The sequence below is a fragment of the Crocuta crocuta genome, unplaced genomic scaffold, assembly GCF_008692635.1.
Source record: "Crocuta crocuta isolate KB4526 unplaced genomic scaffold, BGI_CrCroc_1.0 scaffold3, whole genome shotgun sequence".
NCBI classification, from domain to species: Eukaryota; Metazoa; Chordata; class Mammalia; order Carnivora; family Hyaenidae; genus Crocuta; species Crocuta crocuta.
Genome location: NW_027529934.1, coordinates 13,606,160 through 13,621,435, shown reverse-complemented (window position 1 = coordinate 13,621,435; position 15,276 = coordinate 13,606,160). Strand labels below are relative to the sequence as shown.

Below are 15,276 nucleotides of genomic sequence, written 5' to 3'. Positions count from 1 at the left end.
AAAAGCCCCCCCCCCCCCCCCCCCCCCCCCCCCCCCCCCCCCCCCCCCCCACACACATTCTTCCCCATTACCAGTATCCTCCACCAGAATAGTAACATTTGTTACAGCTGATGAATCTACATTAACACATCATAATCATTCAAAGTCCATGGTTTACATTGGGGTTCATTTTTGATACTGTATATTCTTTGGGTTTGGACAACTGTATAATGACATGTATCCATCATTACAGTACCATACAGAGGTTTTTCACTGCCCTAAAACTCCTCTGAGCTCCCTCTATTCATCCCTCCTACTAAGGGCAGGTTATTTTTTTGGAGGGCTTTTTATTACTTTTTAATCAGTTATTAGATGTTTTTATAGGTTGTTTCCTGGTTTGTTCAGATTTTTCACCATTCCATTAAGCAAGACCCCTTACTCCCTCTTTACCCCATTTCCTTACCTGTTTTTGACTAGAATATTCTTATAAGCAACAGTGTTCCAGAATTGAGCATTTTATTTGATGGACTTTTTTGGAGTAACTTACCCCTCTAAGAGAATGATTTAATTCTGTCTTTTTTTAAATTTGTATATGTGTGGTGACAAATGTTAACTAACTAGAGTTATTTTGATCATTGACAATATATATGAATATTGAATTATTGTACATCTGAAACCAATATCAATCTGTATGTCACTTATAATACCTCAATTTAAAAAAAAGAAATGCATATCAGATTTACCTAGGGAACTTTTTGTAATGTTTATGCCTAGGCTGTACCCTCTCCTTCCCCAGAGGTTGTAATTCCATGGGTCTGAGCTGGGTACCTGTGTTTGCTTAAAAGATCTACAGCTGGGGCACTTGGGTGGATCAGACAGTTGAGTATCCGACTCTTGATTTCAGCTCAGGTCATGATCTCAGTTCTTGAGATTGAGCCCCGCATTGGGCTCTGTGCTGACAGGATGGAGACTGCTTAGGGTTCTCTCTCTCTTTCTGCCCCTCGCCCACTCACACTGTCTTGTGTTGTTTCCCTCTCTCTCTCTGTCTCTCAAAATAAATAAACATTAAAACAATAATAATAATAAAATAAAAGCTTTACAGCTGATTTGAATTCATAGCCAGGCTGGCAAATCACTGGTTAAGTGGAATGCAAAAACACACTTTTTTATTGGAATATAATTAAGAGACAGTGTCCTAATAGTTTCAGCGATTCTGTACATTACTCAGTGCTCACCACAATAATGCTAAGTGATTTAATTCTCTTTAATATATGAAGAATTGTGTACATATTGTTAAAGCCCTTTGAGTTATTTATAGGAAGAAGTAGGAAAATTGGGGTCTCCATGATTATTTATCTTTCTCTCCATTACAGCCCGTTATACAAAACACAAGAATAGGATAGCATGCATGGTAATTAAAAGTGCAGACTCTAGATCCAGACTGTGTGAGTTCCAATCCTGATTCTACCCTTTACCAGCAATGCAGACATGGACAGAGTAATAGAACCTTTTGTTTTCTTATCTATCATTGGAGGTGATAGTTCCAGAGAATTGTTGTAATGATGGAAGAGATAAATCTTATAAAACATGTAGCATGGAATAAGGAATAATAAATGATAGTTTGGTGTTGCAGATATGCTTTTTATGTTTCTATTATTAAGATCCCTGGTGGTTCTCACTAAGAACCAGATATAGGCTTTGTATTTGAATCTTTAAAAAAAAAATTTTTTTTTTTAATCTTTATTTTTGAGAGAGAGTCAGAGACAGAGCATGAGCACGGGAGGGACAGAGAGAGAGGGAGACACAGAATCTGAAGCAGGCTCCAGGCTCTGAGCTGTCAGCACAGAGCCAAACACGGGGCTTGAACTCACACACTGTGAGATTATGATGACCTGAGCCAAAGTCAGACACTCAACCGACTGAGCTACCTAAGCGCCCCTGTATTTGAATCTTAAGCTACCATGCAGACATCCCTAAGCTGTTTTCTTAGCCTTTCTGGTTGAGACTGCTTTTGGCATTAAAGCCCTTCTCTGCTATCCCATCTACTATCATCATGTGAAGTCCTAGGTTGAAGAAATGGAGTACTTGTGGGTGTCCAAACTCCTTGACTAGAGAGAAATCTATTCTATTATATTAATAAGAAGGAATTTTAAAAATAATAATAATGAGAATAAATTTGTTGAAGTAATGAAAAGGTGGGGAGACTGAATGACTTTATTTTCTGAGAATTTACCACATTTGTGTATTTAGCACAGATTGGTTCAGATTGAAGTGTCAAGGGCATGTAAACTTGAAAGGTCAGCTTGTTTGAGTGAAGTCCTGCAGTCTAAGTGATACTAATTGGATGAATTAAAGTGGCTCTGGGGATTTGTATTTCAGAGCAGCTGAATGGTAGTGACTGTCCCACACAGAGGCTTTAAAGCTATAAAACTGGGATACAGCAGAAAATGTCCTACTGAAAAGCAGGTGGATGAAGTCTATAAAACGCCTAGGTGCTATGGTGTTACAAACTATATAAGTGCAGTATGTAATTTTCTTCTCTTTGTTCTTGTCACTTTTCCTTTACAACATTGTTCTCCAACTGAACCTTTAAGGTCCCATTGCCTTTAGGAGTCTTCCAACAAAACACAAAATCTCATTCTCTTGAAGCCTTTCCCTTTTTCACCTTTTGCCATTTGTTTTAAGGTCCTTCTTGACTGAATACATACAGACCCATTGCCTTCCTTCCTATTTTTCCCTTCTGCTCCTGTGGGAGAGGAATTCTAATTTAGAATTCACACCATGAAGGGAGAAGTTCTTTGCTTATTTTATTCATTAATAACTTGAGCCACTGACATATCCTATCTTACTTATTGTCATCATTTACACAATATCAGGGCAAACAGATGATAGTGAAATGGACTCATTAACAGCCGCAACCTGAAACTTCAGCGACATGAATGGGTGCACAAACACCCATTTGTTTTGTGTGTATCCAACTTTCTGTCAGTCTTACTGATTTTTAAAAAGGTTTTTGAAGTGAACTAAAGAATTCCCCTTTCTAGAACAATATTAGAACACTTGTTCCCCAAATATAATACCCAAAATATTAAAGGGGCCTGTGAATAATTGTAATTGACAAAGCTTCCCTGTACATCCATGTTTGATAATTCTTTACACAAAATGACTGGAATTGACTTGGGTAGCCCTTCATCTGAAGTATTCAGGCACACGATATATCCACACTGACTGCATCTGTGAACATGTAATGTTTTTCTGATCTATAATAACCAGAGAATTTTGCTATGAGAATGGTATTTTGGTCCCTTACATCATTATCTAACAAATTAAAACTTTATAAGTATCTTTCTGCATGTTGGTCATCTTTCATGATGAATTTTCTGAAATTATTTTCACATTGATAAGTATTATTTTCTTCTTTTAAATTTGACCCCTACACCCATCCCAGAAAATAATAATTGTTACTACCTCTGGGGCTGGCCCAAAGACTAAAACAGATAGTTACCAGACCCAGCACTTAGCACAAAACAAACAGTCAGTATTAGCTTAAACTATCGTAAAAATACTTCTGCCTAAGACAAATTATTCACAAAAGAGGTGCTGAAATAATTTTCATAGTACATCTTTTTCTCTTCAAAGAAAACATTTTGAACCATTTCTTAATGATGGTAACTTCTTCTCTAAGAGTGGCAGACATTATTGGAATTCATGACATCTGAGCCCTGTATTTATGTTAAGTATGTGCATGTATGACGTGATGGTAAACAAATTTTGGCTAAATGTGACTGAATAAAAAGTAAATGTACACTCTCTTTCCAAACATAATAATATTCCAGAATTATTTCAATCACATTCATTTTTCAAAATCCTGTAAAGAAAATAACTAAGGAAGTGCCAGTAAGTGTATCTCTTCATAGGGTGTCTCTGTGATTTATACTTTTTGGTGAAATGTGTTTGACTAGGTGGCTTTTCATTTCACAGTAAAAATCTGAAGTCTTTACACATACGCCCACAGAGCCTCCGTGGTCTGAGCACACTTTCACAGTCTAGTTTTCCCTTCCTGACACCAGTCACGCCGGCCTCCACACTACACTTTACCCAAGGAGCTTTTTATTGGCTTCCCCCCTGCCTGCAGTGTTCTTCCTTAATAAACCTATAAGGCCAACTTCCTCACCTCATCTTGTCAACGCAGCCCTACCCATTCACTGTAATTACTATAGTGAAATTACTACACCTCTTCATCTCCTTTACACTGTCCTACTTTTTTGTCGTCTTTGAAATACTTTTTGACATTACTTCCCGATAAGTGAATTAAGGCATGGACAACACAACATTAGGTTCCAAAGGCAGAGGCTGATTTCTGTCTGTTGAACAATCATATTCTTCACCAAAAGTGCCTTTGTCCCTATAATCATCCAGCTGTCAATTTCTTTGCCACACTTTCCAAAGAAAACCACATTGACAGAGAGGAAAATATGTATGTATATGGAGTAAATGGTGTTAAGATGCTACACTTTGGATTTAAAGAGCCCCTTTCTTCCAAAAAGTTTGTTTTGCACCAGAACGTATAAACTCATTCTTCTTGTCTCTGTCTCTGGTTGGTCTGAATAACCCCATTTATTAATGAAGACCAGAGCTGGAAAGGTAAAATGGCTTACACACAATCACAGAGATAGTTGGGAGAGCACCCAAAGGTTCTCTTTGTTCAATAACGTTCCCTGTGGAGCTTCGTTGGAGACTGTCATTATAATAAGTTGTCACCTCATCTTGGTTCATACCCAATGGCAAAGGAAATGAAGAGATAAATTTAAAACTTAACCGGGCTTTTCTATTTTATAACTTGTGGCACCTTTCAATCTGCAGATAGAAAATATCTTTAGAGGATGAGAACGTGAACAAAAGGGTTTCAGACCTTAACTGAAACAATATTATAAGTCTCTGACTCAGTCTTAGAGAGTGAGCATATTTTAAAATAGCTGTAATTAAATATTATGACTACGAAAGGAACATTAATTCTTATAGCGGGTGAAAATAATGCAGTCGCATGTAGCGTGAGTGGAGGCAGGGGAGAGAGCCGTCTAATTTTGGTCTACTGGAACTGGTATAGATCTTTCTTCTAACTTAGCAGAAAGGTAGTTTTAGGAGCATAGTGGCGGCTTCCCTTTCTGCTTGGAGATTTCAAGTCAAAGGTAGCTGGGCCAGTTTAATATGCAGGCCTGCCTGTGACTAATCCAGTCAGTTGTTAATTCGGCCCTTGCTGATGCTGCCACCATGGCTCTGAGTGGCCACTGGTGCTTGGGGTATATATTCCTTCACTTTGTTTTGAAATAGTTTCAGATCTTCTGAAAATGAAAGAACTTGCGTATTCAGGGGCCTTTTTTTGCATCCTCAGATAAGTTGCATTGTTGTGGGGGCTGAGAAAGTCAGGAAGTGTAGATGTCTTCTCATTGGATCATGTAGCTTATTTCCTCTCTTTTCCCTCTTCAGTGCCAATTGTTCAAACTTCAAGAAAAATTTAATTTCTTCTTTTTGAACCCAATAATATTCTTTAAGCTACACCAGAGTTCTGATTTTTCTCATGGTAAAGAAAGAGAATCTAAAAGAGGAAGAGAAATACAAGAAATAACATATTTGTTAGTTTTAAATGTGGTTGCTCATTTTTTGCCAGTGTAATTTCAAATTGTTAAAAGCATTGAAATATATTTATTTAATGAGTTCATATGCCTGAAAACTAAAATTAGATGTTTGAAAGAAAATGAGGAAATAAGTCTCATTTTTTTCCCTTATCCAGAACATTGGAAATTAAGGAAAACTGTTTACTGGATCATTTTAGTCTTGCTAATGGAACTTATTTTTCTCTGAGTTTGGTTTCTCCATCAATTATTCAGAGACTGAAATATATTATACTGTAATATTCAATCTCATGTATCTTCTAATTGTATGTCATTATCAGAGGAAAGATGAGATTTTCTTGTGTCTTCACCAGACCCTCTCCCCACCAGCCTGCCCCCCATATACTAGAAATGCCTAACTTGGATAATCATTGTTTAAAGTCACGTTCCTAAAGTCTGAAGGTCTTGTTGTTCGGAGTGCTTTGCAAAGCTGGTTGTTTAAATTCAGTGCTTTGTGCCGTTGCCGTGAATTTTAGCTAATTATACTGCCATTTTTTAGAAGTCATGTGTGCCTAATTCTGAAAATGGCCTTGTGCGTTAAGGCTCATTTAACCACTGATGGTTAGAGAGAAGTTGAGAGACTTACAGTTATTGGTCGTAATTTTAAAACAGTGATAGCATGGGACTTTCTTGTACTGCAGGCATATAAGACGCTATGCTATGTTGGCAACCTCTTAGTCATTAGGAATGTTGCAATTTGGCTTATGTCTTACTGGTCAAGATGTCACACAGAGGATATGTTTATTCATGGAAAGAAAATCAGTGTCCAGCATGCAAAGATGGTAATAGGGTAAGCACTTCCAACTGGATTTTCATAGGAAGGATTGATTTGTGTGCATTACTAGGTCTGTGTAAAATGGTGTCCTTTTGGCACTAGCTGAATATAAATTTCAGTAAATGTTTTTTTCCTTGCTGCAGATTAGTGTAATACAGTGAAATTTTCTGTAACTGAGGGGAGGCAGTGGTTGGGCGTCTGCTAATAGCCTGAAAGTAACTAATGAGGATGTGCAGTCGGAACGATTGATTGAATAGCTGCAGTCCTGTGTGTTTCTTTCTCGCTTGCTCTCCCTGCAAGCTGTAGAGAGGGAGGGGGAAGAGCAAGACACAGGGAGGGAGCGAGAGAAAAAACGCTTTCTCTTAAGTGGAAGTAGCACGGATCCCAGGGGCCAGGAGGCCAGAAATGGAAGTTTAAACTGCATCTATCTTTTAAAGGGAGACCAGCAGGAATCAAAATGTCAGTCTCCGGAGTCACGATTTACTCCTTATTTTTTAAGATCTGGAAGATAATACAGAGTACTTTTTTTAGGATGTGTTTTTTTTTCTTGTCCATGTTGAGATTATCTAATGTTATCTGAGAAGCTGGATTCCTATATGTCTGTCAGTTGAAGTGGAGATGGGAAGCAGTTGTGATAAAGGTATAATATGTATATATCTATCATCTGTGTGTGCGTGTGTATGTGCATATATATATGCATATATTTATATCACTCTGAAAAAATTTTTTAAATGTAACCTTAATATAGTGTACAGTAATTAAAAAATATCACATCATCTGCAAAATCCGAAGCTTGTTAGGTCAGTTTGAACAGATTTAGGATTCCAGAGTAAGATCTTAGTAAGGTCATATTGCCAGCACAAGGAGAAGCTGATCTATTTTTATATCTGCATAGGCATATATGTTATTTTATCCTAGCAGCAGCTTTCAGTCGCCTCATGGCCCTTTGCTTGCAGTCTGGTGAATCATCTTATCTGCACAGAACTGAACTCTGACCTTTGTGCAGACACCATCGAATCATGTGCAACACAAGACTATATTTTGTTCACAAGAATACCAAAATTGTCTTTGGATTCTGTTAACTCCTGTATTGCTGACAGATAGAGAAGTATATTCATGCACTATGAGATGCAAATATTAAGTGAATTTTAGATATTAAACATAGATCAGAAAAAAATTACTTTTTATCTGTGCACAGATAAAATTCTAATCTGTCGTGCTAAAGCAGATTCTTAAATGTGACCAGGTTTCCCTAGTGTCTTGATAGTTCGAACACAGAGATAAAGAGATAAATCACGTGGAGATAGAATGTAGTATGCCTTTAAAGCAAACTGACTTTTTTGTGGGGGAGAAAACCCCGATAATTTTACATTGTAGTCAAAGATCCTAAATTTTGGCTTCTTAATGATGTTTCTTTCTTTTCCAGAGGTGCCAGCAGAAAGGTCCCCCCGCAGACGGAGTATCTCAGGGACCAGTACATCGCAGAAACCCAATTCCATGGATACTGTAAATACCTCACCTTTCAAAGTACCAGTAAGTGTTCCTCTTCTCTAAAAGATATTGTACTTTTCTCTCCTTTCTTTTTCGAGTTAGAGACAGTTACTAAGGAATCCACACATTTTGCTCAAGAATTTCTTTATGATACTGAAGTTAAAGGACACAGTTATTAACTTATATAGATTAACTGTGGTTAATGTCCACTACTTTCAGTAGAGGGTTTATTAGATTGTAGGGAATAATTATTAAATTCAAATTCCTCTGACCTACAGAGCACAAATCTTTGCAGGATGCCCTTTTATGAAGTTACTAGCAAAAATCTGTTACCTTTCTGTAAAGATGCTGGTGGGATTTTTTTTTCCCACAAGTGGGAAGAGATTTTTGGTTTTTTGGTGTTTGTTTCTCTTGAGCTGGAGCATAAACAGTGAATGATGGGACTCATAAAATTGCAGAGCAGATTATCAGAGAATTAGACCATTATAAGTTATAATCCTGAGACCTGGCCTGTGCTTTGCTTAAGCCATCTTTTGGATGACCATCTAAGTGCTTAAGAAACACCCTGGAAGAAATAACCGAGTTTAAAATATTCGTTAAACTGACAAGGCAGCACTAAGAGTCTGTATTAAATACTGAAAGCTGAGATCAGAAGGCTGTCCGTGATCAGGTCAGCTGACCACCAGTTGCAGTCCTCTTCTGTATCTTTTTGATATAACTCTGAGTAACCCAAATTTTAATCCATCCGTTTTCTTGGCTTATTTAATAAGAAGTGTACTGCCTAATTATTTAATTACAATGTGTTGTTTTTAAACTTGGAAAGAATAACTGCCATGAAGCTGGTCATTATTGTAGGTACAATGGAAAACAGTATAAAGTAGAAGTAGACTTTTCTATTGGAAACAAAAGAGATTATTTTCTTTTAATTCAGCTAAGTTAATATGTTGTATTCTTTTTTTATATATTCCACTACTTTTTTTTTTAAGTTGGAATAAGTTTGTAAGTTGAACTGCTGTTTTGAGATCTATAAGCTGGCATTCATTTGTCAGTTAACCAACATGAATGTTTTATTTTGGATTAACTGTGAGGAGCAAGATTTCCCTTTATTGTCTCTCAGTGCCTTGTGGAGTTTGTGAATATCTGTTACTGTGAGACCTTCCAAATGTTTACCAATTCTCTCAGTTTTAAAGATCACAAGCAAGATTGGATTAATATTCTAACAATATTATGACGGGAATTATTAACTATCAGGTATCATTCCTTTTACTAAATTTCTTTCTCCCATAGACATAGCTTCCCACTTAAATGTTTGGGTTTTTTTAATGAATGAAAAAGGCATTTTTCCCCCTCTCCTCCCTCCCCTTCTTGTCTTCCTGATGAAACCGAAATCAAATATAGTGAAACTGACTGTCCATACACAGTGTTTGGTGAAAAGGATTGGATTAGAATTTGAAATTTTCATACCAGCCTACTAGAATAGAATGGTTAATTCTTAATTTTTTTAAGGTCAATAAGTGAAGAAAAATATCCTTCTATAATATAGTAACATTTAAGTACTTCTATTGAATCTGAAGTTCATGACTGGACTTTTAAAATTTGAATTAATTAAGAACAACAATTTTCATTTATATTTAAATAGTTGATAGCTAATTTGAGGTTTACCTTAATCATAATACTAATTCTTGAGTAAAAGTAATAAACCAATGATGCATATACATGACTGTGAGCACTCCTTACAGACCATTTATTCAGTTGTTATTCTTCTGACAGCCTCAGCCATCTCACAGATTAAGAACTATTGAAGGAAAGAAGGGGCCTCTGACTGGCAAACTGCAGTTACAAAGCCCATGCACTTAGCTCTCTAGGAGAATTTAACTATTCGTAAGTTCTTACCCAGACAGTTATTTGAAAAATGACCATCAGAACACATTGATTGTAATTTTTGAAAAAATGAAGTGAGTTGAGGGAGGAGGCAGAGGAAATGAAAAGCAAGGAGTCATAAAAACAACCTAAAACCACTTAGGCTAAAGGCAGATAGCCCTGTATTACCAGTAGCCCTCAAGAGTGCCCTTGTATTACAGGACACATTGAGCATAGTGAAGTAATTGACATTGATGATAATGATCCTGAATCACTAAGAAGTGAAATTATATCTGTTGTGCTGGGCTTTTTTTTTTTTTTTTTAATAAGTGTAACTGTGCAATATTGTGAAATGTATCCACTGAGAATATTTTAAATCTTAAAGATATCTGATGCCTATAAAACTTGCTATCCAGAAAAATCTGGCTTGTGAAATACCTTTTTCTATGATGATGCTGGATGAATAATTTATATTCTCTTAAAAGAAACCAAAATATGCTGGCTAAAAGAAGCAGTGCAGTACTCAGATGTCTCTGCAAGTACACTGTATGTTTTAAGTTTCCGTATAATACCAATAGCTAATGAGAGTGAGTTAAATGTAGTGCCAGTAAGAATTATGTCTAACTTTTTCAGAGCAACACGGAATACTTTTGTAATTAATATCACAGTGAAGTCTGCATATGAGAAAGCAGTGTAAGAAGGAACCAAACTTTGAGACACTTAACTAAGTTACTAATATAGTATCCCATGCTATTAATATGATTGTTTCCATGGAAATGATCCATGGTCACTCTCTGAAGGGGCAGAAGTGACATTTAAGCACAAGTACTTGTGGTTGCAGGATTCAGGTGTCTTTACTATGGTGAACAGCAGGTTCACGACTTATCAAGTGGATTCTCCAAAGGGCCTGTTCTTCCCAGCTTCATTTTGAAGCAAATACTGAGAGCAGATGAGTAGTTTTTAGCAAGCCTTGACTGAAATTACTGACAGTGACACACTTACTGAATGGTTGCTTCAGGCAAAGTATTAGTGATTCACCAATTATTGATACTTTCTTGGCACTAGGTATTAGGGACACAAAAATGAACGCAACAGAATTTTCCACTCCCATAGAATTTATAGTCTAATAGTAAGAGACAGAAAAATGACCAGATTCATAAGGAAGTAGATAAGCGTGGTGACACAGATTTTTAACAATGCATCGTGTGAGCTAAGGCTTTTCCGGGGAGCCAGCGCTTGAGCTGTTTCAAAGGCTGAATGAAAATAATTGACGGGAAGAAGAGTATCCCAGGCGGAGGCAATCGTATTTGAGAAAGACACACTTCATAAAGTGACTGAGGCTTCCAGGGAATATAGAAAGGGTTCAGTGAGCAGGAACCAAAAAGCATGTGGGCAAAAATGGCAAGAGAGAAGGATGAGGAGGTAGATTGGGGCAAGACTGGGAATGTTTGTTTGTCAAGCTTAACTCAATTTGGCTGGCCACTAAAGCATTAGATTTGTTTTCTGAAATATTTATCTTGGCTCAAAAGCTAAACCAAAAAGGAGCTAGTCATGGATTCTCCAGAAGGGCCTTCTTCCCAGCTCCATTTGTGTAAATACTGTGAAGTATCGGCAGATTACTTGACTCTTCCCCAAGTGACTCTTTCCTCTTGCGATCAGTATCCTAACTCAGGGCGACAGGTAAGGGACTGCCTGCCATTCAAGAAGAGAAAGCCAGCCCCGCACCCACCCTAGGCGCCAGCCCTGCACCCACCCCAGGCTATCAGCCTGCCTGGCCAGTGGCTGTAGAGCAGAGGTTAGCTTTAGAGAGATCAGGAGAAGCAAGTGGGTAAGAGTCACTTGTATCCTGCTCACTGCTGCTAGAGGTGGTAGAAAAGAGCCAGGAAACAAAGATTGCAAGGAGCCCAAAGCAGGGAAGCCCATAACCTTTGCCTATCTTTCTCATTCCCCAAAATGTATATTTTTATAATCTTAAAATAGATAGCCAGTACAACAGTCTCTTCATGTGTATTCCTTACTTAGTCTAAGCCATCTTTATGCCAGTAGTAGACAGCAGAGTCAGTAAGTTGAAAAGTAAAAATAAACAGAAGAGGGGAACTTATATGGCCACTGAACCTATAGGTAAGGCAAGGTCTTGATATTTAGGAATTTTTAGTGCATTTGTACTTTTATCTAATCTTAATCATAAGAAAAAGCAGAAATCTACAGGATCGTCTTCCTGTTTTCTGTTCATTCCATATTTCTTTACATTCATTCCTGTCATTCCATATTTCTTTACCTTCGTTCCAACTGCAGTTGTTTATTTCTAGATCCGTCACCCCCATTAGACAATAAATATCTCCTCTCATCTTTGTAATTACCTCAATGCCTAACATACTACCTTGCACACAGTAAGCACTCAACAAATAATTGTTTAATGGATAAGATATGTATGAATTACTGAATGACCATAGTCAAGTGAGTATCTCACATTTACTCTGTTAGTATTACTGATGATATCTCAGTCAAATGGGCTACCCAACCATTTAATAATAACCAAGCGAGGCACCTGGGTGGCTCAGTCGGTTAAGCGTCCAATTTCGGCTCAGATCGTGATCTCACGGTTTGTGGGTTCGAGCCCCACTGCTTCAGACTCTGTGTCTCCCTCTCTCTCTGCCCCTCCCCCATTCATGCTCTGTTTCTCTTTGTCTCAATAATAAATAAACATAAATTTTTAAAAAAAATAATAACCAAGCAGTCATCTGGAGTAAATGTGTGTACCTGTGCAAAATAGTTACATTTTTTTTCCTTCAACTAAGAGAGATTTTTATATTTGGAATCTAGGGCTATGGTATTTTATGAATATAGTGTATAGTGTATCTACTTACACTGGGAAGTAAAACTAGATAGTATCCTTCAATGATTTGTTTCTGTGGATAATTCTTTGAGCCCTTTAGCTGTCCTACATGTGTATAGACTCACGATGTTTTTGCAGATCTGAGTTTTGATTATTAGCTTCTTCAGGAACACTTTTAGTTATTGGAATAGTTTTTGCCTCTTTTTAAAGATGCTATTTGTTTCACTCTTTAACATATTGCTAGACTTTTTACATTTATCATATTTGTACTTTCCTTTAAATAAAACATCCGTTGTATGGTTTATACATTGTTAAAACTACATTCAAATGATGTTACAGGGGTGATTGGGAAGAAACGAGTTAACTAATGAAAGTTATCCAGGTACTTAAATTTAATTTAGAAAGGGAAAATGATAACGCCTTGTAATTGTATATATTTGTTTCACATTGCCTAAGTGTTTGGAACAGGCTTCTTTCTTTAATGTTCTATTTATAAAGTGACTATTGATATTTATGATTTTTATATCACTTCTCCTTAGACGATGCCACCAATTTAGCTTTGGCTAAAAGAAAGTGGCTTGTGTTCTGGGCCAGGTGCTTGGCTTAGTGTTCTCATTTCCATAACACAATGGTCTGAGTTGGCCTTCCATGTAAATGTAACACAATGCAGTCGCAGCTGCTTCGTTTGTATTAGCTTTGAGCTTGGCTCTGGAAGAATTCAGGCACTAAAATGTATGCCAGGACAACCAGAAAGCATGGTTGAACTAAGGCAGTAGCTGACTGTTCCTTTGTAACCTTCCTTGTTCCTGTCACAGTGACACCTGAGCTTCCCAATCAGGTATGGTGGGTGCAAATGATTGCCAAAAGATGAAAACGTTGCATAGGTTTTAGAAAAAGTAAAGCTTTAGAATAATAAATGTAGACTGAGTTAAATTCTTGCGTAAAAAGAAATGTTACATCCTTTCTTAAGTATCAAGATGTCGGGCTCAGTTGGTATTGGTTTCTGTTTTGAATAGAATCTTCGATAAGATCCTGAATAAGATTTCTGTTTTTCCAAATTAAGCAAAGAGACAGTTTCATGCCCACTCGATAAAGATCAGATAGTGTTCATTGTCAAAACCGGTGGTTTTCAACTCTGGCTATACCTAAATATCACTTAAGGAACATCCGCCCCCACCCCTCAAACAAAACCTAATGCCTGGGCTCTACCTCAAACCAGTTAAACCAAAATCTCTGAACTAGAACCCAAGATTCTGAATTTTTTAAAACTCCCAGATGATTCTAACATGCCCAGGGTTGAGAACTATTTGTCTAAATTATTAGTTAATATATTAGGAATCCATTTTTTTTTCTTATTTTAAATAAATCACAAGTTGGGAGAGGGGCTGAGGGGAAAGGGGGAATGGGGGAGAGAGAGAGAATGAGAGAGAGAGAGAGAGAGAGAGAGAGAATATCTTAATCTTAAGCAGGCTCCATGCTCAGCATGGAGCCCATCACAACTCTGTATCCCATGAACCTGGGATCATGACCTGAGCTAAAGAGTCAGATGCTCAACCAACTGTGCCACCCAAGCATCCCATATTAGGAACCCATTTTAGTCCATGTCTTTTCTGTGTACATTTTATACCTTTAGGTCTGGCATAAGAAACTAATAAGTGATATTTTTTCAGTGCCCTGCCATTGCTTACAAATTGCTGCATTGTATATTAGTTGCCCTTCCAAGTGTTTGACACGGTCCATTCGGATGACAAGTATAAATGTACAAAATACAAAGCAGTGACCTCTGGCCAGCCTAAGAATCTCAGTCTTAGGGGTGAAATAATCTGTTCGAATTCACAGTAGCAAAGGTACAGTACCATTTCAATTTTTGTATTCCTCATTGCAGTTGCATTCCTGGGCACTTAAAGTTCTCTCCTCTGCTACTTAAAGATTCTATATCCAGCTTTTCTTCTTCTTTTCTTTACTGACCATCTGTGTGGAGTTAAAATCCAAAGTAGAATCACCCTTTAGTGGTACCTCTTTTTAAAAGAGAGCATATTTATAGTCATATATGTATGAATATATAATACATGAATATGTTCATACTATATGTCTATCAACATAGTACTACCAGAGGTAAAAATAATATAATAAACATAAAAATGTCAGAAAAGAAAAATTATAGTCTGAAGATGTTAAATATTAACTAGACCTTTAAATCACTTTGTAATCAGAATGAGTATAAATTTTAAAGTTTTTAATAAATATCCTAGAAAATACAAAATTTGAAGCAGAGAAAGAAAGGAATAAGGTTAGATACAATGCCTTAAGGAAGATAGAAAGGAGATAGCAAATACCCAGAGGAAAAGGGAGCTAGAGTGACAGGGAATATGACCAAGATGCTAAACTTGAAAGAATCAAAGAATGATGGAGGCTCTCCTCTATCTATGGTTATTCATAAAATAGGTTTGCAGAAGTGTTAATTAGTGGAGTTTCCGGTGTATCTTGCCCAGGAGAAGAGGGCTATTTGACAGAGAATAAGATGAACTCACTTATAGCTCATTCTTGTAGATAGCATACTATAAGCCCCTCTTTCTCAAAGCAAAGGTCTTTTTCTTCTGCTTTAATGGGGGAGTGCAATTATAACACCTTTCATTTCATAGTTAGGAATAAGTGTTTTGAGG

The 15,276-nt window shown here is 37.1% G+C and overlaps 1 protein-coding gene across 6 annotated transcripts in view; it reads left to right on the top strand.

Annotated features, from left to right (window-relative positions):
• RASAL2 (RAS protein activator like 2) overlaps positions 1 to 15,276 on the top strand; it is a 324,900-nt gene that overhangs the window by 232,423 nt on the left and 77,201 nt on the right. For all 6 annotated transcript variants that reach the window (XM_077763310.1, XM_077763315.1, XM_077763313.1 and 3 more), the window contains exon 4: positions 7,853 to 7,959. In XM_077763310.1, coding sequence (XP_077619436.1) covers positions 7,853 to 7,959 — 107 coding nt within the window. The remainder of the gene's footprint in view (positions 1 to 7,852; positions 7,960 to 15,276) is intronic.